Genomic DNA, 24,728 nt, shown 5'->3' on the forward strand with positions numbered 1-24,728 from the left:
GCACCATCTCTTGCCTGGTTTGTCATGAGCTAAAAGGAAGGAAAAGCAATTTTCGTTTGAGAAGTTTATTAAACACTTATGTATCAAATGCCGATGTAGCTGCAAGTAGCAAATACAAATAAAGACATACACAACTGTGCAATGTGATATATACGAACCGTACATAAAACATATAAATAAAATAGAAATATAATACAATAAAAAATAACAGGAGACTGATCAAAATATAGGTGAGCTCATTTAACCCTCCTAGATGAGATTTAGGGAGGGGGAAAAAAGCTTTATTGGAACATTATAAATGAACAATGCAAAATGCGATACATTCAAGAACAGATAAGATCAAGGAAGTACATTATTATTATTTTTTAAACGTATATAACTCTAGTTTGTCGAAAATAGATAATCCAAATAGATGTCTGAAATGTATTTTCATTGAGGGTTCAAATTTAAAATTGATAGTTGTTAAGGTCAGTTTAAAAATGTGAGCGTGACGTGTTTTTTAAATAAAAAAAACAATATACTGTATGTATAATGCCTGAATAACTGAAAATTATTATTTTTTTATTCTATTTGCTCGTGTGTTGTACGTATGATGTCGTAAAAAACAGTAAAGACGTTTCGACGAGGCATGCAACAAATGCGCATGCGCGTTTGTTAGCAGTCTGGTCAGGTTGGAACCCTTTGAGGGCAGCGGTTCGGTTAGTGCTGTCATCTGAGGGCAACAGAGTATCGCGTACTTCATTTCAAAGTGTACGTGCGACGCTGTCTCATCGCCAGTTCGTTTTGACAGCGACTCGCGCAAAAATAATTGCTTCTTTGTTTTGTTTTTCGCGAGGAGCAGTTTGGTGTCTGTTTTCCCCGCGACAAGACGCGAGGTTTGTGCGCTCTCATTCATTTTCCATCGCTCCCTCTCATCCTTCGACGGACATCGCTGCTAAGATAACAAAGCTAACCGTTAGATGTGTACGTAATACGCTATCTAAAAACGTAGTTTAGGCGTCACACGTTCTATCTCTTGGTTGGCTTTGTATAGTTCCGTTAGTTCGATATTTGGCGTGACATTTTAGAAGATAAGCACGCATGCACTGGACTGCTTTACGCTCTTTATAGCTGTTTGTGATAAGCACACATTAGCAGTAGAGCAGGTGCTACTGCAGAAAGCGTTCATCTCGTAAGAGTTTGGACGTCGCAGTTTCACAGGCAGCCATGTTAGCTCAATGACCTGGCCCAGGACCTCTAGACACTTTTGTTGGCAAATAGCTTGCTTACCGAATGGGCTATGGTTTAAGAGATGCTGGGCCCAGTGTACGCAGGTCATTGCAGGGCTGATTATGGGATGTGCTGGCCATTCATGCGCATTTGTGCTGTTTGGACAACACTTGGAACCTAATCTCTTTTGCTATTTTTATTCTTTCACACGTTTGTCATATATATGTTCAAATGATTGTTTTTGTTGTTTGTTTTTTATTTATCTAATATGTACTTTGATAAAGGCAGCATACGGTGTTGTGTCTTGTATTACCCTAATTGTAGTCACTTCACGGTATTTCACCAAGAGAAATGCAATATGTAGGGCAGCACGCTGGTGGTCTGCCGCTTCGTTATGAGGTTCGAATGTTTGAAAGTTCTTAAGTGTGCTTGGGTGGGTTTACGCCGTTTCCACGCAAGTTAGCGTCATTCAAGAGTCCATAAATCCAAAATGTCCGCACCTTTTCCTTTATTGGCCACATACAAAGGAAGCATGGATCACTTTGAAACCCCCAGACTTCTGGGAAACACAAAAATCAATGTATTTCTAGAACACGAACAAATTGGATCTTAAAGTTGCTGGGTTAGATTGAGAGTTGATTTTAACACCCAAAGTGTAACATTTTCAGAGCTGTTATTTCAAAGTTGATCACAGTTTTAGATTAACTCTTCAGGGACGTAAATGATTAAGCTCTGCCTTTGCACCTGCACTCCAACATTTTGAAGGACATGAGTCAGTGCCATTTAACTCCTTAGTTATTTTCACAAGGTAAGTGAAATTAAGTTTAAACTTATTAAACTAATTATGAATTGATGCTGTAGTGTGTACTGCAGCTTGTGCAATGACAAACAGCAAAACTGTCACTTGATCCTTGTTAAAAACTAAATAAAAAAAAATTGAAAAAGGTAATATAACCACTTTTTGAATCTTTTCTCAAAATTAATCAATATGCCAAAACAGTGTGATGCTTAAAGGAGGTCCCACATCATCAAAAACATTAAAATTACATTAGGGCTGGGTGATATAAAGTCAATATCAACATCTATCACGATAGACTGGGGGAATTATGACAACAACAAAAAATGTTTAAAACTATCACTGCCAATTGGTTTGTTACAAACCATGTTAACGTGGCTATGCTTCAGGCTAAATGTTAAAAAAATATAATAATACATGACATGGCATTGTTTGTGTCTTAATCAGTTACCTAACCTCTGTGTCATATCTAACAACAAAAAGGGAAATTGGTTGAAAATTAGGGAGTAATAATTGAGCAAACAACATCTATTTCAAAGTCCATTCCAGTCCGGCATGCTCCATTGACTGTAATGTCATGAGTGATCAAGCAGCAGCTCTGTCACAAAATGGCCGCCCTGTCACAACGCTATTACGGCACTGGCTCACAGCGTGCATGAGCCATCTAGTGTATTTAGTATCCGTCTTTGGCCGTTACCCTCCATCTCCTGGCCGCCATCCACATCCTCTTGGCCTTAAACCCGATACTCTTGCCCGGCCACATATTTTTGTCCACATCGCAGCAGATATTTTCCCTTGCGGGAAGAAATGACACAAATGTCTCAACCATCCCATCCCGTACACTGTTCCACTGTGATGTCCTCGCACCCAGCATCCAACGCATAGGGCAGGGACATCTGGTCTTGGTAGTATCTCCATGAGCACCCTTGGATGGGTAATGAACAAGGCCCTGATGATGAGTGGGCCACATGATCACATTGTGTGTGGTAGGATGAAGGCCTTGGAGACCTCTCATTTTCTGTGACCAGATCAGTCTGGAGATGGTTCAAGAAAATCATTATTTTGAGTGTTGTGGGGCCTAACCAACGACACCATTTTCAGACGTAACATATTGTTGTATTGCCCCCTCGCTGGCATGTGAGGCGTTTTATTCCCTTCTTCTAAGGCCATTTTTTTTCTACAATGGAGTAAAAATCTATCATGTAAAGGAGTCTTACACAGCAGTAGTATTAGAAAATATTATACTGCTGGCCTGTACTCCATTTGTTTTAAACCAGGGTGTTCCAGTTTTTAGGGAAAATTATAGATAAAGATGGATTATGAAGGTAAAGAGGATGCTGAAACACATGCCCAACAATTGAACATACATTTGTATGTACATATGATTAAACAATGGAATGATACTGACTTGTTTTTGAGAGAACAATCATTATACTGAGAATCAACTAATAAATTTAGAGTGGCGAGATTGATCTAATTGGAAAATGTGCTAAATGTGAGCTCATTGTGCTAACGTAAGTAACTTGTACATAACCATGTGCAAATATGCACGGAGACACTTGAGATAAGTACTACGACATTTGCAATTTGATGGAATCAATTAGAAAAAAACATTCTGTTTTTCAACACGTGCATAGGTTATATATAGAGTGAAATTCCATGCTGAGTTGGGCAGTAGAATTTTAATTAACTGGGCCAGCCGCCAGAGTGTTGTCTCGTCACACTACATAATCAATCATACAAGGAGAGAGAGGTTTAGTGTTTTTACCTGCCGATTGTCAAAATGAGAAATAGAAGTAAAATGTTTACATGACATTTTGTTCCAATACAAGTAAATAGATTATCTGCAAAGTAAAGATTGTTATCTTGTCAGAGTGCCCCTTTTTTTCTCTCTGAGAACATTTCCCAGCCCTTCATCCTTTTACATATTTTTTTATTTTATATTCATTGTCATATTCTTAGTGTTGTTCCCCTCTCACGCATGCGCTTCCCCATTCACTTGTCTTTAAGGATGAAGCTGGACAGGCGCTGGCTGTGGCGGATGCTGCTGCTCTTTTTCCTGACTCTGGCAGTGGTAATGGCCCAAAAGCAAACCGAACTGGACAAATCAGATGATGATGAAGAGATTGGCTTGGACGAGGAGGAAATGGAGCCTCTTGTCACTGAGGAGGAAGAAGAGGACACGGAGGAAAATAAGGCAAAACAAACAGGCCAGAAAACCGCAACCAATGACAAGATGTCCTTTCAAGTGAGTAAAGAACCGGTGCATACTAAAAGGGGGATTGGAAGAATTAAAAAACACAAACAAATCATTTTATTGATGTTGGTTTCATAGGTAACATACGAGACTCCGGTGCCCACTGGAGATGTCTACTTGGCTGAGACATTTGATGATGGCTCACTTGGCAGGTAATCTCTAGTCTGAATGCACGCAGAACTTTGCCGTTTGGTGTAAATTAGCATATGAACTTGCGCTTGGCATGCAGAAAGTGACAAACTCATTGGAAATCAGTGAAATCCACCCGTTTTGATCCATCTCAGGAGGCGGCCATTTTACCACTTTCGACTGAAAATGACATCACAGTTGGTTAGGACTCCGGTAATGACCAATCACGCTTTACCAGGTTTCTGAGTTTGGCCATGTCTCATTTGCAAGCTGAGCCGTGATTGGTTGTTACAGAATTCCTGAGCAACTGTGATGTCATTTTCAGTCGACAGCAAGTGGCAAAATGGCCGCCCCCTGAGATAGATAGAAACCATTTTGCTGCTTTTTTATATTCCACAAATGCAATATTAATCAGAATCCCATGTTTACATGTTTGTTTGTGTTCTCCTTAGATGGCAGTTGTCCAAAACAGTGAAAGAAGATGCAGATGATGACATCGCCAAATATGATGGTTTGTTTGTGTGTTGCTTTGCGTTATCCAGGGGAAAAAAAATCTGGATAGCATGCAGCAATTGTGTCTTGGAAAAGACGACCTGTTGACTTGCTGTGTGTGTGTGTGGTCAATGCAGGAAAGTGGGCGGTGGAGCAGCTGAAGGAGAACAAGGTTCCAGGAGACCAAGGCCTGGTGCTCAAATCCCGCGCCAAGCATCACGCCATCGCCGCCATGCTGAACAAACCGTTTGTCTTCCAGGATGAGCCCCTTGTCGTACAGTCAGTACACACACAGGCCCGGGACATTTTGGCAGCTTGTTAATTAACTACTTTTTAAAATTGTAATTAATCGCATGACTTCAATAGTTAACTCAGGATTAATCGCAATTTTTTTTTTTTATGTGTTATAAATGTATAATCAAATTGGCAATTAAAAAAAGCAAAGTTTTCATCCTCTTTTTAATGTAAAATGGGAAAAATTAAACTAATTGAAATATGGCTGCATCTTTTAGTCATTGATACAGTAATTTCATAAAATTTAGTTCAAATTAAAATGATGTATTGTACTGTAAAAGCAAGTGTGATATTGATTTGTGTTGAGGTCATTTTTCTGCCACTAGATGGCATAATTGCATTTGTAAGACGGTGAGAATTTTTCTTTTCATATTAAGAGCTATGTAATCTTTAACATGAAGTAACTTGTGAAATTCTGTACATTTAAAAAATGTAAAATACAACTTGACCCCAGTCTTCACAAATATATGCATTATTATTAAATTTATTGCTGCTAAATTTTGACATGGATGTGTCTGCTGCGTTGCGACTGGAATTCCCCCAGTACAGGCTTTCCAAGTAAGCAGCGGTCATTAATCGTGCGTTAAAAAAATTAGTGGTGTTAAAGGAACTTTAAAGTAACTAAAAATTAACACACTAATTTTGACACTCCTAGTGGAAAGTAATAGCTTTGTCTGTGTTTATTTTTCTAGGTATGAAGTGAATTTCCAGGATGGGATTGACTGCGGCGGGGCTTACATTAAACTGCTTTCGGACACTGGTGATGTCAATCTGGTGCGCACATGTTGGCATACTAACATCTCAAAGCTATTTAGCCTGTTTTTGATTTCAAGTAAAAACATGTTGCGTGGATTTGACCTATTAATAAACACTGCATGTTGTGGGTTTTAGGAGCAATTTCAGGACCGCACACCCTACTCGATCATGTTTGGACCCGACAAGTGCGGCGAAGACTACAAGCTGCACTTCATCTTCCGCCACCAGAATCCCTTGAACAAAGATTTGGAGGAAAAGCACGCCAAGCGGGCCGATGTGGACCTGAAGAAGTTCTACACTGACAAGAAGACTCACCTCTACACTTTGGGTATGGTAGCATGAGGGCCCCAGCACATCGGGCAGAATAGGGGGGACAGAATAGTTACACAAAAAAAAAAACAGCATGAAATGAAATATAATTGAAAACAGACAACAGTATGCTCCTCATGATAGCACATCAAATAGTTGCAAATATCAGTAATGCATGTCTGCATTCCTCCGTTGCCAGTCCTGAACCCGGACAACAGCTATGAGATGTTCATCGACCAGTTCAGCGTGAGCCGCGGCAACCTGCTGAATGACGTGGTCCCTCCAGTCAACCCGCCCAAAGAAATCGACGATCCAAACGACTCCAAGCCGGACGACTGGGACGAGAGGCCCAAGATTCCCGACCCCGAAGCCGTCAGGCCCGACGACTGGTGACTTGAACTTGCCGTAACGAGAATTGATGAATGACTGTCGATTTTTGGTTAACGTGACTTTTGTGTCAGGGATGAGGATGCACCTGCAAAGATCGAAGACCCGGATGCAGTGCAGCCAGAGGGCTGGCTGGACGAGGAACCTGAATTCATCCCGGATCCCAATGCTGAGAAACCAGAAGACTGGCAAGTAGATAGTGAACACATTTGTTTGTTGCTGACAAACTGGACATACTTGCTCCATCTGGTAGCATCTTGCCATGGAAACAATTGGAAGTCAATTGAGGAGCCTTCATTTAGGCAACAGTAACCATTGTCGCCATTTTGTGGCACTTATAGGCAATTAAAAACCCTTTTGGAGATGGGGGTCAATTACTCAGTTTTTGGTATTCGCAATAGTGCTTAGTCGTCCCTTTATTGTATGGAGGACCAAAACTGCCAAAATTTAAAAAAAAATCAATAAATGACTAAATTAATAAAAGTGAAAATAAAAAACTGATATAAAAAATATAATAAAAAAATTAAATACAAAAAAATTAATATAAATCAAAATAAAAAATAACTATATCTATCTATCCATCTATCTATCTATATGTATATATATATAGATATATGGATATATAGATTGCTGGAGCTCTCCATGCAAGCCGGCGAGACTTCTTAGTTCGCCGACCCGCTCACTAAGAGCAGAGCCCAACCCAAGACACGCGTAGGACCGCCCGTCTGCAGCATGAAATAAATAAATGTGAGAGCAGAGCATTTTTATTTATTGATTGATATTTAATTATATTTATATAATTATTTTGTATTTATTTTGACATTTATTTTAATTTTTTTAATCTTGTTTTTTATTTTTACGGTTATTTATTTATCTAGGGATATATATATAAATATATATATATATATATATATATATATATATATATATATATATATATATATAGTTGTTTTTATTTCAATTTATATTTTTTGTATTTAATTTTTGAATTATTTCTTCTATCCGTTTTTATTTTCACTTTTATTTATTTAGTTGTTTTTTTTATTAATTTTTTTAGTCCTCCATAGTATTGCAATACGGTATTTTTTTGTCATTTATCCTGAGGAAGTAGGTGTCGTGACAGCTCTCCTGTGTGTAGGGATAAGGAGATGGATGGAGAATGGGAGGCCCTGCAGATCCCCAACCCAGCCTGTGAAAAGGCTCCAGGGTGTGGGCTGTGGAAGCCACCCATGATTAACAACCCGCAGTATAAGGGCAAGTGGAAGGCCCCGCTGGTAGACAACCCCAACTTTAAGGTGCCCGACTTGCTTCAATTTCTATGGGCCGGATCTGAAGATGTTGATCTTTGATTTTGTTCTGGATTTTTTTTAAAGGGTCCCTGGAAGCCTGGTAAAATCCTCAACCCCGAATATTTTGAGGACCTGCAGCCATTCAAAATGGCGCCTTTCAAAGCGGTGGGCTTAGAACTCTGGTCCATGACTTCCGACATCTACTTCGACAACTTCATCATCACCTCCCACAAGGAAGTCGCTGATCGCTGGGCCTCGGATAGCTGGGGTTTGAAGAAGCTGGTGGCCAGTGCTAACGAGGTCAGTGTTAAGTTCACTTCATGAGAGCAGCAAATCTGCATCAATCGGCTCAGTCGTATTAACCAGGGTCCTCTGGTCCTCTGGTCCCAGCCAGGGATTTTTGCCCAGTTGATGATTGCAGCAGAGGAGCGCCCATGGTTGTGGGTGGTCTACATCCTGACGGTCGGTCTGCCCGTGGGACTCGTTGTGCTCTTCTGCTGGCCAAAGGTACCAGAAGCTATTTACGTCATGCTTTTACGTTTATCTGCATCATGTTAATCCAATTAAATTTTTTTTTGGGGGGGGGGGGGGGGGTCACAGAAACCGGATGACTATGTGTACAAGAAAGTGGATGTGTCGCAGGCTAATATAGAAGAAGAGGAGGAAGAGGAAGAAGAAGAAGAGGAGGAAGAAGCAGCAGCAGCTGGAGCAGACAAGGATGACAAAGATGTTGAGGCTGCGGACGCTGAAACAGCTGCAGGTGACAACACACATCGAAGTCATGTTGGCTTTCCCATTTTCTTAACACACAACTTGAAACTGTAGCAGAGACTGAGGACAAGGATGGTACAAATCTAAAAGGGGACCAGAGAGATGGAGATGGTGACAACGAGGATGTTGGAGAAGAAGAAGAAGATGAGGAGGAGGCAGAGGAGGATGAAGAGAAAGAGGAAAGCAAAGCTCCTGAGAGAACATTAGAAGAGGAGGAGGTAAATGGAAAAGTGTCTGTACCCCAGAAAAGGTTCACTGGGATCCATTGCCCGCATTCGTAATGTAAATAATCACTAGAGGTGGGAATCTTTGTCTCACTATTCGATTGGATTCAGAACAATTTTTGATTGAAAATGATTTGATTGACAATGATTTCCGCTTCAATTTGTAGATGTGCAAATAATCGTCATGACTCTAGTCTGACTCGCTAATGCTAATTAGAGCGCTACTCGTGGCACTTTTATCACTCAAAAGAACGGCTATTCATAAAAAAACGCTCCAGGAATGTATACAGAGAAGCATCTTAACGTTACTCACCGGCGTATGGCTCTTCCTACGCTGCAAAAAAACAAAAAACAACTTTTATTGGAATAACTTGTGACTTTTTTCCTTCTACTCTCTAATGTGGCTACAACTTAAGTCTATCAGAACGTGCGGAACCACACTGCCCCTAAGTGGCCAAATTGTGTACAACATGAACACCGCTCCCAATAAAGGCACACACAAACAAGGACAAGACAGTATAAAATAATTGAAATAAATCGATTCTGAATCATACAAAATAAGAATTTTTTTGAGACACACGCCTAATAATCACCATCTCATTTCCTCTCTTCCAGCCGGATGAAGGCAGTGACACCGTGGAGAGCAACAAGCAAGCCGTGAGGAAGAGGAGGGTACGGAAAGACTGAGGTGACGTCGACACCTACCATCTCCATCTACCCGACAGGGACGACGTGGAAGCGTCATCGCTTCTCCATGTGCAGGACAGAACGTGCATTTCCTACTATCCTCTGGTAGCCTCCGGTCTCTCTGGATGCCTCATTTGCATCTTTCATCCCTCTGCCACAAACAAACAACATCCAGTGCTCCTTCTCGTCTTTCAGATGCATCTCCAGTGCTTTGTGCATGACGTTTTTTTCTCTCACTGGATGTTTCAAAAATAATCATCGTTCTTTCCCTTGTTTCGAACCTTGCCTGGCAGACTTTCATGTGTGACCTCAGCTCTCCTTTATCAATTCATCGACGTGTCAGGGTAAAGGCAGTGTACAGCATCTGGACTGTCAGCTCTCATGTCCTTTGCTTTCAAGAACTCGTTGAGTTGTTCTACTTGTTAAGAGTTCAGGCAGAGGCACAAAATGCTGGGTGAAGGAAAGGGACCTCATAGGTTGCTGTAAATTGTTTCATCTGAGCATTGACTTTTAAGTCTTTATATTTATTAACAATCTAGAGATCAATACTTTTAGTTTAAAATTTTATGCTTGTATAGAGAAACTTGAAGGGCACGCTGTAGTGCAGATAATATAATAGTAAATTTTATTTGAAGCAATGCACTAAAACATTTTTCCCACTGTTTAATTGGATCAGGCACAAAATCTTTTAGCTTAGTACTATCCTGCCCAGTACCTGGAGGATTGTAATCATGTAACGTATGGATCTTTGATGTGTGTGATTTTAGCCTTGCCAGTTGTGTGAACATATTTTTGCAAAAACAATTGTGTCTGCGACATATACGACAAGCCCTTGGAACACAAAATTTGTTTTTAAGTCTCAATGCTCCTGCCAGACATTGGTAAATAGTATATCCTTGTTTACATTTGTTTGCAAACTGTGCATTGCTCTTGAAAATAAAATGAAATATTTAATATGACACAATTTGTCTGAGGTGTGTTAAGATGATGTGCTGAGGACACAATTAATCCAGAGCGAGCACAGAACTGAAACTTTTATTAAAAACAAAATGAAAGCAACAGTGCAGGGTATCTTCACACAAGATGGCTCCTACCTGGAGTGCATACTCTAAAATAATTTCATTCAACCTAAACATATCAAAATAATTTTCATAAATGACAATTCCTCCCCTTTTTTTTTTTTAACAGCGTACCATTTCTACCAACTATGATGAGATGAATGACTACTTTTCCAATCAAACATTTCATTAGTATTCATTTTGCTAATGATTCTATTTTGGAAAAGGGGCACGCCCTTCATTTTGCAGCTGAATGTGGACAACAGAAGCACATTTCCGGTCCTGGTCTACCACATCAGATCAATAGCACTCAAATGCACTCGACTGCTTCCAAGTAAAAAATAATCTGTTCTCTGCGCGTGCCTAGCGCTTCCCATCTTAACTCATCTAGATCAACCCTTTTTATTCAAACAACCATGTTTTTTAGTATCTTAACTGTAAAAAGTTATAATTCATTCTAGATATGCTTAAATTGGGGCGGGGGCTAAAGGTGTACATGCCATTCTAATACATTTTACAGTAACACTTCTGCTTGGCAGTGGGGGAAAAACAGTCATGCAATGTGTGACCATGATGACTTGATAACAAAAACATAAATACATTATATTATGACACAAACATTATTCATAGCCTGGTTTGCTTCATTCACCCCACTTACACGTTGCAGGCTGAGACAGGATCACATTGTCTTGAAAAACAAAATCAGGTTGGTAACAAGGTGCAAGGTTAGGACCTCAAAGATATTAAAAGTGACTCATGACACTTTAATGGACTCATTTAGCGAGTCATGTGGCACACCTTCGTCTGTAGATGGAGAGCTAGCACTTTTCACAATAGTCTATTTATAGTGTACCAGGATTATTTGCCCATGTGTGGAGAGTTGTGTATAAAATATGTTGTCAATGTTTATTAAAATCTACAGTTATCTGCAGACATTTACACCAATTCAAATTACCGAATTAGGACTCCACACGTCTTCTAATACATTTTGCTGGAACGGTAACCTGGAACAAGTGCCACATGACAAATCAAAAGTGACCCAGCACCGTCGGAGTAAGCAGGACAGGTGGCAAAAAGCGAAATTTGGGCCCAGGTCTGAAGGATGACGTCGTCCGCCTCCTTCACGTCTCTCCTCAGCTTAACTCACTTGCGTTTGCTCTTGGTGTCGGTGGTCTGAAAGACGCTGGACGCAGACATGAGGTTCTCGATGTACTGACCGAGCACCTGGTTCTCCGACTTCAACTTCAAGTTTTCCTCCTTGACCGCGTCCACCCGCGCTGACAGGTCTGCAGCAAACAGATAAGTCCTTTCGTTGAGTTTCTTCATCAGGAATTGCGCACATGAAAAATGGCACTGCTGAATAAAACCTATCTCGATTTTGATGACTTGAATAGGGCCCAACGGATTAATCGGCAGCCGATTATGATTGGTCGATAATTGCCCTTCAATTACCAGCCCCTTAAAGCATTATCATAGAAGAAAAACTAAGTTTCTGACGCTTTGGAAATACCCTAAATGCACCATTTTGCTAGCGTAGCATTAGCAATTAGCAAGTGTGTAGCGTATGTTATTCTGGTTATCTGTTGTCCCTAAGCGTGCTTTAAGCTGTTTAATGACACCCCAGTTGGAGTTAAAACAGGGGCAAGCACACTCTGTCCTTGAGGGCCGGAGTCCCGCAGGTTTTGTATGTTTCCCTTCTCCAACACAGCTAATATATGATCAGCTCATCAGCAAGCACTGCATAAGCATGATAACAATCCTGTTGATTGGAATCAGCTGTGTTGGAGCAGGGAAACAGCCAAAACTTGCAAGACTACGGCCCTCAAGGACAGAGTTTGCCCACTACTGAGTTAAAGAATTACTCAACAGGTAGTCAGACTCTTGCTCCACCGCTCACTAATATTTGAAATCAATGCTCAAAGGGGGTGTTGCCTGAAGGACTATTGGCTTTTGAATGGGAGAGGGTTGGGCGTGGTCTGGCTGCGATTGACAGCAGCAACTCACTAAGAAGCCATTTAAGGAAGAGTGTACGAGAAAGAGCCGGTGGGTGGCAGGGGCGAGTGACGTAGTACGTATTTTCTCATGTAATGAGAGAACAAACAGCCAAATTGTATTTATCTCAGTGTTTAACCTTAAGATGGCACCAAACACACGTTTTTTTGCCTCCAAATCAAGCTTTAATAAACAAACATGTACTAAAATGTAAAAATAATGACCAGGACATGTAGACAGCATTTGTAGACACCAGTTTATAGTTTATCAACAAAAAAAAGTTGATTAAGTGTTGAGTTATGCTTTAACTGTAAAACTAAACACACAACGATAAAAAATTACATCCACTGTATATTTAAATACAAAACATGCTTTGTTTTTAAAACATCGCTAGCCTAGCGCTAATGCTAAAAGCAAAGGGAGGATCCCATTCAAATGCTAACAGGAAGTTAGCATCGACTTCAGGAGTGCTTTTCCTTCAAATAATGAATATTCACACACAAATGCTGTGGGAACACATACCCACAGATAAGATAACACTACGCAATTTGTTTACTTTTTGTATTTGTGTGCATGTGTTGGCGTGGATGGATTGTTGCTAATGGTGGGGATAAGCGGGTCGTTTATTGGCTCCTCAAGTTTCTTTTGAGTCTCATATACGACTCGCTGATATTACCTTTCTGGGTAATCTTCTGATGTTTTGGCTTATTTGTTCTCGCCTGTAATAGGTAAGGCCCAGTACGTGTGGAAATTCGACAACATCGTTGTGTTTTTCAAAATTATCAAAAATTCTGAATAAAAAGATCTACACAAAAGATAACACTACACAAAGGCACAAATTCTTCCCAACATGTGAAAAAATGAGTTATTTTAATACAATTCAATCTAGTCCAGTCCAGTAACTTTCTTGTGTACTCACTTCAAGTGTGTACACCATGGATGCACGGCACCACACTGCCCCCAAGAGGCCAAGATGCACAGGAAGAGTTAGTATTTGTTCTTACTGTTGTTTCAGTTGCTATTATTTTAGTTAATTATATTCTTATTTCACTTTCTTATTGTTTTATTTTATCATTGTCCTTCCAAGTTCTATTTAAAGTTGATATTTCAAGATTTTAAAGACTTTCTTTTCTTCAAATTTAAGGATGGAAACCATGGATTTTTTTTGTCTTAACACATTTCCATGACATTGGCACGAAATACAATCCTCAAGGTCCCAGGTTAGCACAATAAGTCCCAAAACTTGTGAAAATACACAAGATAAAAATATATAAAAGAAAAGGTTAATGCTTTAAACAGCAGTTGTAAATAAGTAAGAATGGTTTTATTATTGACACATAAATCTATACAATAACCTTGTGAACTTGTTGATAAGGTCATACTATGGACTTGTCATTCAAAATAGAGAATCTTAATGGCGAAGGTTTTTGCCTAAGTGACACCCATTGAAAGGAAATTGGGTGGGATGAATATTTTTACGCATTAAATATATATTTTTTAGATAATCAGTCGATTAATATGTAATGTGTTTTTTTCTGCCAAAAATCGGCATCGGCCTTGGCAAAAAACAACAACAACATATCGGTCGGGCCCTAAACTTGAATAGCTGTCTAAGATGTAGAGCAGTGTTTTTGCAAGGGGTACAAGAAAACATTTCATAATTGATTCCCAAGATCATGAACCAACCAAATCAACTTTTATTAAATCAAACCCAATACAATAACTGTGTTACAAGCATTTTAAAAGTCTGGGTTCAATTGATTTAATCCAATCCAAATTTCTTTCATTCAGGGAAGCATAAAGATAAATGGTACAGTATCTTACAAAAGTGAGTACACCCCTCACATTTCTGCAGCTATGTAATGGGGTAGATGCCATTGACTTCAGAATTCCAGGTTCCAAACATCAGCGCCGTTTCCGGCCACTGCTGGCTGCGTTCCAACACTCGCACCCCCATCCCTCCACTCCCACCGATGGGCGGTAGCGCGCAGGGCATCTCAGGGCTCTGAAATGCTTCCGACAACGGAGACAGACACACTAGACACTCGCACCCATCAACAGGAACGCAAAGTACTGGGACGCAGCCCCACACGTCGCAAACCGGAACCGGAAACAAAGCTGATGTGCGAAAGTCGGAAGTCCTGCCTTGTCCATGGCATATACCCCATTATAAGTTTTCCTGGGGTAACACTGAAGGAAAGACACTTTGACTCAATGAAAAGTAGTCAGTGTACAGCTTATAAAACAGTTACGGGTAATTAATTGCCTCCAAATAACTCGAAACAGACACCCTGGCAACAAAAGTGAGTACACCACTAAGTGGAACTGTCCAAACTGTGAGTACAGTACAGTTAGTCATTTTCCATGCTCATTGTCATGTGACCAGAACTGCCAACCTATCAAAATTCACTTCCAGAACAATTTGTCTGAATTTCCAGAACATCAAGAACATTACAGCGGGATCCCGTTATCACAGTAAAATAAAACTGAAAAATCTGCAAATTGTTCAATTACTCAACATAACCATCACTGTAGAATTCCAGTTTGTAATTTTAATCCATTTACTGCATTGACCAAGTAAATATGCGATTGTAGTCATATAAAATTCAACTAAATTATTTTTTCCTTTATGTGGAATTTATTGTGCTTCAACAGTTACACGTCCATCCTTCCATTTTCTGAACTGCTCGTCCTCTCTAGAGTTGTAATACAGAAAAGTTGTTCCTCTAATTTTGTTTCCATTCTTAACAAATAATACCCGATTTACAAAAGTACAAAATACAGAAATGCAACCTTACTATATATACACGTTTATCTGTAATTATTCATTATTAGTAGTTCAATTATATTAATGGCTGTGACTGAGAAGGAACCTCACAAAATCAAGGCACTGTATTGAACAAATTAACATTTTACCGTCTGTCTTAAATTTACTTTGCAGTATAAAAAATAAAATAAAAGCATTTTCATGTGAAGACATACTTTTTCAAGGACCAAAATAAAAACAAATCAACAATATCACTCACCATGAGCGATGTTTCACTGAGCTGTATGTGAAGGCGTGTTTGTGTTTTTGATTGTGAAGTTGTGTGTTAATGAACCAAATAATCTGCCAGTGAAGTTTTACATTGTGCTGCCCTTGTTCCTCGTTGCTGATATGAATCTTTTAATACAAGCAGTGACCGTTGTCGAGTCAAGTGGTTAGCTTTCACATAACTTTTGGATCCGTTTGCTATTCTGCAAGCATCCATATAGCTTGCACGGTGATGCTGATGTCACCGGAACTACCAGTGTTAGCGGTGTGTTGTTAAACATTGATTGCAATTATCTGCCAAGAATTTTTGCTCGTTTTCAACCTATATGGGCAATGGGGCCCATGATTTATTTATTTTTTTTATATCCAGAATACCGCATGTTTTGGGCATAACAAGGTCACATTCAGAGATTTGTGTAACAACATACAAACAGTTGGTAGCTCTGTGAGACTCATTAGTGTTACAATGTGTCAGGTGTGAATAGGGAGCACTGTATCTTAATCACTGTATTTTGTGTTATTTTGGGGGATCAATAAATTTGCACTGTTAAATAAGATGCACAATGACTACTTGTCATTGTATCAAAGTGTCATTTCTTCAGTGTTGTCCCATGAAAAGATATCATTAAAAATATGCAGAAATGTGAGGAGTGTACTCTCTTTTGGGAGATACTGTAGAACTAGTCTGCACATGCTCCACAACAACTACTCCAAAATCGGACAGTATAAGGTACTACCAGCTGTAAACATGCTGATATTGTGGGTGATCACAAACAATATAGGGAAGCTTCAGCAGGCGGACTATCACGCTAGCCACTGCGCATCTGATAACACCACATCCTAGCCAGCATCAAAATCTGAAATTTGTGTGTTTTGCATTTCCTTTTGGCTTTTTGTGTCACTTTTAGGATGGATGGTGACAACAATGACGATTATGTGAGAAGAGAAGACTATCCAAGGGAAGATGCTGTGAATTAAGCAGGCTCCTTTCAGCGCAGTCGGGACTCTGGCAATGTCCAGGAGCTTTACTTCAGCATTACAGAATGTTTCAACGCCATGACGGTCCCAAGTTTGCTTGTAGAAGGACTTCATGTGAAAGACTAAGCGGAAGTTTATGTTCTTGTTCTGTTTGTGTTTTATTAGCTTCTCAAGATAGCTGATAGATGCATGTCTCTTGTGATCAAGAGGTAGTGTGTAGTGTTTTACATTATATTGTCTTTTCTTATACTTCTGTGACAGTGAATGTAAAAAACAAAACCCCCCAAAAGGATGTCAGCTACAACAGTGGCACGTTTATTACCCCTCCTCATTCGTCATCAAACTTAAGGTGTTTATTACATGTCAATATTAGAATGGTTAATGTCAGTGAAAACATGTATGACAGTTAATAATGTTAAATGCAAATAATGTTAAATGTTAAAGGTTTATGATCAAGAGTAGGGCTGGGCATCGATTCAGATTTCCAAAATCGATTTGATTCAGAAGGGCCCGATTCGATTCACATTGATTTTCATTTCAGTTAAGGATTTCATGCAGTACCAGTTTTACTTTTATTTGAAAGACATTCTGACAAGTACCAATGTTGTAAATAGTAGAAACTTATTTCTCTTACTTGGTGCATTAGTAAAAATGTGAATATTTACATTTATAATTGATTCCAATGCAGTTACATTAATCATGTATATTTTATAGAACATGACCTGATCAAAACAATAAATAATACTTGAACTCAATTACAACTACAGAGCTATGTCAAAAAAGTGGCAAAAACACTCTGGCAAATCACGATATTCACATTCCTGTGACAGTTTTTATCCTAAGCTTCCAGTCGTTAATAGATAAATAAAAACAAATTTACATAAGAGACACAGTCATAGTGCATAATTATGTATCCACATTTCGTGTTTTTATGTCCAATTTCTTACCTTACTTCTTTTGGGGGGAATTTGCGTTCAGTCGTTCGCTTTTTCTTTCATTTAATGTACAGTTTACTGCCACATGCATGCAATCCGTTTAATTAGGTGGCGGTAATGCACCAAAAGAAGGGGGCGCTGATGAACCAAAAGTATTTGACAACCATCAAATGGAAGTAGAAGAAGTAGTCCGTAGTGTTGTGTAAGTTATAGTGTACTTTGACTTATTTCCTTTTTAGAGCAGCAAGATGCGCAGTAAACGATCAGGATTCTACTTTTGGCTCTAATGTGATGCAGAATTTCAGTTAAGGTAAGCCATTTAAAACATTTTTAAAGTTATATAGCAATCAACAGATCTGAGCAGCTCATGCTTGAGCCGTTTCCTTTCTTTGTAAGCACTAGGCTCCTTTTGGGGTACTCTGAATAATAGAAGGGCACATTTGAACAACGCTCACACGAGGTTTTGAATGAGTACGTGCTCGCCTCGGGCACATTAATTTACTGGAAAAAGCCGTATTAAAAGTATCGATACATGGTTTTATGAATCAATATTGGGCTATGAAAAGCATATATTGATATTTTAAACCCAGACCTAATTAAGAGGGAAAAAATTTGTTGGGTATGTTACCTTCCAGAGTATGCTGAAGTTCCAACACCTGATTTATTAGCCTTGTCTTCTCCTCCATCTCCACTTGGTTCTCCATGTCCCCTGAAAGGGAATCGGTTAGCATCATCTCCACGCTAAAAATGACTTGACACTATGTCAATATGGAGGACACATACCATCTATATCGCAGTTCATGATGAAGAGATCGTTCTCTGGCTTAGTATACAGGGCTGCAGCTCTGCTGTCCACTGTAACAGAATAACAGAAACTGTCAAGTAGCGTTGGGGATCCAAAAACAGTTCTTTGCGAGAACCCGAAGCGTGTGCGTGTGTGTTGGCAGTGCCTCTGCTGATGTCCCTCCGTTGACCCTTTAAACTGCAACTGCTAAGTCTGCTCTAGAGGGTTCCAACCTCTGTGCTAAAAATAGTTAGCCTGGCAAGCCACACCCAATTTCTTGACAAGTCTGGAAAGGCTGCCATTGACTGCTATTTGGCCCGTTTCAAAACGAACCGTGTAATCAAATTCATTTATTTGCTGTGCCGTATTCTTCGTGAGGAACGCCATGTTTGGTGCAAGAAGTCCATTCTCATGGATGTCGCGCGGGAAGGACGATAGTTTGTTTCATTCAGCATCAGACTCGGTTTTAAATGACCAAAAACATAGAGTCATTAAAACTTCAGCAGTTTATGGCACAGGAAGTATCCATTTAAAAAGAAGACGTGTACTTCCTTGAGTCGCTTATTTGATGTCACGTCATGGCCATTCTTCGCTGATTGATTCATTCCACTGTCAGTTTGGTCAGGTTTGCCTCACCTTAGAAATGGCGACTGTGATCAGACTCATTTGCTAGTTACAGCAATGAGCCTGGTTTCCAGGCTAAAAAAAATCCCACATCCCACGCAGCCGACCGTATTGGGGGGGTAACTTCTCCTTTTCATTTCGAGCGCCGGCACACTGATTAATAGATTTGTTTAAGCGAGGTAAAGTTTTGAGGGGACTTTGACATTCTGTAGCAACACACCGGAGACCTTAGACAGGCAGGTACAATGACAAATTGCATTTGAACAGCCCCGCCATCCACGGCCTCCCACTGGAGAGGCCATAGGCCGATACTTTTGAAGCTGCGAGGCCAACATCTTGGGACTCCCAAGAAACGCATCTCGGCATATGCATTATGGCTGCAAAATGCCTACATGTGTAGCGGTACTGCACAAATCGGCAGTTTAAAGGCTGTGGACGAACATTTCACCTGTAAGTATGATTGAAAGAAAAAGAGGGTACATACCATCCACTTGCTATACATAGTGCCCAGTCCCTATTTTAAGAGTCTGTCTAATCTGCTGTATTTTTTTTAAAAAGATATCAACTTTTTAAAAAAATATTTTCAGTTATTTATTGTTGTTAAAAATAAAAAAAAATTCTAAGAATGCTGTGTTTTTTATGTCTACATTAATAACCGTAAAACCACGGTTTTTTTCTCAGACAATAATTCTACACCAAAATCTGAAACCGTTGTACCTCTATTTGGGAGTCGCTTTGTTAGCGGGTTTTTTATGGGCCCAGGCAGTTCATTCTGGTTAATCCAAAAATTTCGGAATCCTAGCAGCTCATATTTGTTGTAGGACTGGAAGATTTATCGTAGTAGTTATATGTAGATATGGACATTCAAGATATGGATATCTCAAAATCAAAGATAGAGACTTTCCCTACTTGAAACTAAGGCCCTGAGCAACATCGTATATTTCGAGTGTTCCGGTCTGAAGTCAGACATGATTAATAAGATAGTGTTTCTCTCAAAAAATCTGTAGAACTTGCACTGCTGCCTTTGAGCCACATCAGTTGTTTGTAAGGTAATAATAATAATAAATTGTGGCCTCCTATGTATTACGTGTCTCCTCGCTTCTTAAGACTGAGGTCATCCGCTTGTGCTGTTGTTCTGATTTACAAAGCATCTCTTCCAGGAGATCTCAGAGCTGCCCAGCATGTTTCTGTACAACATGGTTCTGCACTGACGGCGTGCAACTCTTAATTCTGACTTGCCTTCATACAGTAGAAGCCAATAAAAATGTGTGCTTAAAAAAAGGTGCCATACAGTGGGATGCAAACAAACCATGATACTGTATAGTGGGGTAGTGGTTCATTGTATATGCAAATAGTAAAATTAAATTAAAACAAATAAAAACATGACTTGGGAATCAATTTGGAATTGGTCACTTAGACTCACAGTGCAAATTCTGCTTTTGTTACATAAATACATATACTATAGACACCGCTTTGAAATTGCCAAACAGTTGCATAGATGCATCGGTTATGTGATGGATGGAGGCTTTAGCAGCGGATGCCGCACCCTGTTAGATGCTTCATTGAACCCCCAGTTTTCTGGTCAGGTTCTTCAAGCATCTAAACTACTGTTGTACCTTTTAAACTAGCTTCATTCATTATCGATTAATAAGCAAGTTACAATTTAACAAATAGATTTGGCTTGTGTAGTGCAGTGTTTTAAAACTCGAGCAACTCCATCAAGTAGACATCATATTAAGGTCCTAGTGTACATAATTTTTAGTTCAAATCTGAATAATTTAGTCATAAGTAAGCAGTCTGTCTAATGACGACTTCCAACCCCAGCGAATTCTATCAATTTAGCATGCAGGCCGTTGTTTATACCGCTGAGAGTAAACAAATCCAAAGGGACATGCGAAATGAACACATGCTTATCAAAAGAATACAATGGCAACTCGTGTACGCGATCAACTCAATGCGACAGTAATGTGTTTGTATAATCAAGCCAGGTACGAACGTGTCCGATAAACCGACGCGAATAAGTTAGCTGTGCTAGCTAACTAGCTCTTACGGGAAACTACGGAAACACGACGCTTACTGATGAAACGACAACAGTGAGGGTAGCATCTTAGTACAAACAACACGTAAACTGAAAGGAGGAGATGTTCAAATGCTATTTTGTTTCTACTAAGCCGCCCTATCGAATACTTCTGGCCACCGGGATGCGGCTAACACGCAGCCAGCTAGCGGCTGTATATTCAAAAGCGAAAACAGCAGCATACAAAAACGAGTTATTGTGTTCCCACTCACCTAAATCAAGACTGTGTGCTCTCCGAAACACGGAGTGTTGTTGTAAACAAGGACAGACAAACACACATACACACACAGTAGTTCAGTGACGATGACGACTACTGAAACTGATGAGGATTCCTCACCAACGCATGTGTATGACGTACTACACTAACAGACGGATAGGGGACGCTGCAACTACCAAACGTCTGTCTGTCTGTCTGTCTGTCTGTCTGTCTGTCTGTCTGTCTGTCTATCTATCTATCTATCTATCTATCTATCTATCTATCTATCTATCTATCTATCTATCTATCAGGGCTGGACTGGCCATATTGCGTATACAGGGCAGACGTCTTTTGGGGCTGATACAGTGTTGTTATTATTATTATTATTATTATTATTATTATTATTATTATTATTATTATTATTATTATTATTATTATTATTATTATTATCATCATCATCATTATTATTACTGTTATTTTCCTCCATTTTACCCCAAGATTTAGAGGGAGCAGCCCATTAATCCATCTTCCTGGGTGGAGTTTGCATGTCCTCCCCGCGCTTGCGTGGGTTTTCTCCGGGTACTCCGGTTTCCTCCCACATTCCAAAGACATGCATGTCAGGTTAATTGAACTCTCCAAGTTGTCCATAGGTGTGGTTGTGAGTGTGGATGGTTGTTCGTCTCTGTGTGCCCTGCAATTGGCTGGCAACCAGTTCAGGGTGTACCCTGCCTACTGCCCGAAGCCAGCTGGGATAGGCTCCAGCGAACCTTGTGAGGAAAAGCGGTTAAGAAAATGGATGGATGGATGTCTCTAGCTGCCTTTTGCCGGTACTCTCAACCATTTTCTTTCTCACATTTACTGCTGCCTTCTTCCCCGTGGCCTTTTTTGTTTGTCCATCTCTATGGCCAATCTTCATTGCTTTCATAATGTCTAAAAACTGAAGACTTTCATTGAAATAGCTGACTTCCCCCGAACGCTGGGGGAGAGGATAAGATAAATTCACCAATTCTAAAGCTGACATCTCATCTCAATTAAACATTTTAGTATTTGATTGTAAAGTAAATAAATCAACTAGCCATGCAAGATGCACACTGTTAAATGGAGTACATTCCCAAATAAACACAATTTGTGCTTTATTATTTGCAAATTTGTCTATTTTCATTTTTCTGCAGCATTGAAAAAATAATACATAAATTATTTATTTTAATTTTGTGGTGTATCTGGCTTGGCTCCCGAGCGGCTTTTTCTTTTTTTTTTGTAGTTTTAATTAGTTTATGATGAAATAATAAGTCAAATGTGTGTCACTGATGATGTACAGTAATGCTACATTCGCCCGACTTCGGTGCAGGCAGCGTGGATTCAGTTCCCACTCAGTGATGGGAGTGTGGGTGGAATTTTTGACGACATGTCGGAGCTGTCCATTACATTGGTCAGATGTACCCCGCCTACTCCCCGAAGCCAGCTCGGATAGGCTCCAAAAAGTATGGGTTTTTTTAATGTGGAAGAAATGTCAGAGAACCTGGAGAAAACCTACAAAAGCACAGAGAGCCTGAAAACTCACACAGGAAGGCAAGAACAGAAATTTGAACCCCTAACCTCAGAACTGTGAGGAAGATGTGCTAACCACTTCAGGATTGTGTTGCCCCAATGCAAAATTTTCTTTACTAACTTTAGTTACACAACCTGTCAGATCATGGTCAAAGGTGAAAGTTGTTTACTGTCAAGTCAGGTGCATTGTATATTGTTTCTCATTCAACATGTAAAGAATTCGTGTTCTCCAACAATTTTGTCACTCTTTTGCCAACGGCATTTCTGGTTTTACCAGCTCACAATGTGACAAATTGCGGCTGAAAATAATGAATGCAGTCAGCTAGTTTGATCAAGTTTGTTCGTAGCCTACAAACTTAAAGGTTAAATAACTTTCAGATGACAATGTAAACTCCCAATAATAATGTAAAAAGGAAGACGTTGTGAATCTTTACCTGGGTCATCTGCCAGTGAGATGTTAGTAAAAGTCTCATCTTCCTCCTCCAAATCGGCCTCCATGGCCTCTCTTTCCCTTTTCTCCTTCAGCTTGGTGTTCTTTCTTATTTTTTATCTCAGAAAAGCGATCACGATCTCACTGTCTCTTTATGTTCACTCGCTTTCCTCCTCATATTGGCCCTTCCTCCACACTCACCTGCCGCCTGAATCATTTACAACGTCATGGCTACCTACCCGACCTGATTGGTGACTCGAGTTACAAGAGTTGTCATGGAAAAAGATCACTATGGCAACAAGCTGAATACCTCCCTTGCAAGGAAAGCATCACAGGTCAAAGTTTTAGTACCAGTCAACGACACAGGGGTTTATAAACACCCAAAAATGATGCACACACTGCAGTCAGTGACACATTAACCGGAATTGTCAGCGAGGCACATTTTTCTCTCTGTGTAATATTGTGGAGTGTGTTATTTGATGAACTGGTTCATCGGTCCTGTTTTGGACTACTGGTCTGTTCTGTGCCTGTTGATCCGAAATGCCTTCAGAAAACACAAAGGGGAAAGACTCGTCTAGCTGGATCTGTGGTGTTAGACTGCACTCTAGTGGTTTATGATGAACACTGCAAAACAGCAACAACATTCTTTACTGCACAATATTTTGATCCCATTGAGAACAACTTCCATTGTAAATGCACCATCACCACTCCACTTTCTGGAATCGTGGCAAAGTCAGAAAAGTTGGCTAATTTTACATTGAAGTCTGAAATGTATCATGAGCTTGCTTTTCCGGTGTTATGGAAGGCTTGGGTCCAATGCTCATTGCACATACAAGAAGATGAAATAGTAAAAGAACAGCAGTGAATCTGACTGTTCATCGCCGGGCTACTTCTGTACTGAGCACAAGAGTATGGATACACAGTAATATGCTGCATGAACAGAAGTCATTCCCTCGATCAGTTCTGGCTGCGTAACCTAAACTGATCAAGCCATTGTGCATGTTGGTATGGTAGCTATACTGAATGCATATTATACACATTAGAACACTATCACTATATACAATATGAGTCAAACAGGAATAAACAATGTCAAACAAGACTTTTGTTAACGCTGTTGCTTTGTATTTAGGCTTGATACTGAACAGAAAATACATTACATTAATTTAGGTGATGTTATGAAGAGAAATGTCTCTTCAATAACTTCCTTTCCCTTGACGATAATGAAACTGGAACGCAGATTATTGTCCCTGATGAAAAAAATTCCACTTTCAGCTCTCTGTGCTCCATCGTCAGCGTTGGCATTGGAAATCTTGAGGTGTTGCTCCAGCAATCTTTCTGACTTTTTTCCCATGTAAGGAACATTTCCAAACTAAAGAACATTCTATCGAGGTTGGACCCATAGTTAATCATTCATGCTTTCATGTCCTCTTGTTTAGATTACTGCAACTCACTTTTTATGTTTTAACAAGGAC

General features: G+C 39.7%; 2 protein-coding genes across 4 annotated transcripts; one reads left to right on the forward strand and one right to left on the reverse strand.

Annotated features, from left to right (window-relative positions):
- The first annotated feature begins 646 nt into the window (after positions 1–646).
- Positions 647–10,564, forward strand: clgn (calmegin). 2 transcript variants are annotated; one of them, XM_077570242.1, is made up of 16 exons: positions 658–750; positions 842–875; positions 4,016–4,253; positions 4,341–4,414; positions 4,844–4,902; positions 5,021–5,162; positions 5,870–5,951; positions 6,069–6,261; positions 6,442–6,631; positions 6,704–6,817; positions 7,768–7,924; positions 8,003–8,218; positions 8,309–8,425; positions 8,519–8,678; positions 8,744–8,907; positions 9,529–10,564. In XM_077570242.1, exons 3-16 carry the CDS (start codon positions 4,017–4,019, stop codon positions 9,598–9,600), a joined length of 1,977 nt encoding a protein of 658 aa, XP_077426368.1. In that variant the 5' UTR covers positions 658–750; positions 842–875; position 4,016; the 3' UTR covers positions 9,601–10,564. The 2 variants fall into 2 exon arrangements, with proteins under 2 accessions (XP_077426367.1, XP_077426368.1); XM_077570241.1 differs by having other exon boundaries at positions 647–875.
- Positions 10,565–10,619: 55 nt separating this feature from the next.
- scoca (short coiled-coil protein a) lies at positions 10,620–23,433 on the reverse strand. Of its 2 annotated transcripts, none has more exons than XM_077570243.1 (4): positions 23,261–23,433; positions 18,381–18,452; positions 18,226–18,306; positions 10,620–11,944 (listed from the first exon to the last, which is right to left on the reverse strand). In XM_077570243.1, exons 1-4 carry the CDS (start codon positions 23,322–23,324, stop codon positions 11,802–11,804), a joined length of 360 nt encoding a protein of 119 aa, XP_077426369.1. In that variant the 5' UTR covers positions 23,325–23,433; the 3' UTR covers positions 10,620–11,801. The 2 variants fall into 2 exon arrangements, with proteins under 2 accessions (XP_077426369.1, XP_077426370.1); XM_077570244.1 differs by lacking the exon at positions 23,261–23,433 and adding an exon at positions 21,295–21,460.
- Between the last annotated feature and the right edge of the window lie 1,295 nt (positions 23,434–24,728).

This window comes from Vanacampus margaritifer, chromosome 7, assembly GCF_051991255.1.
Source record: "Vanacampus margaritifer isolate UIUO_Vmar chromosome 7, RoL_Vmar_1.0, whole genome shotgun sequence".
Classification (NCBI taxonomy): Eukaryota; Metazoa; Chordata; class Actinopteri; order Syngnathiformes; family Syngnathidae; genus Vanacampus; species Vanacampus margaritifer.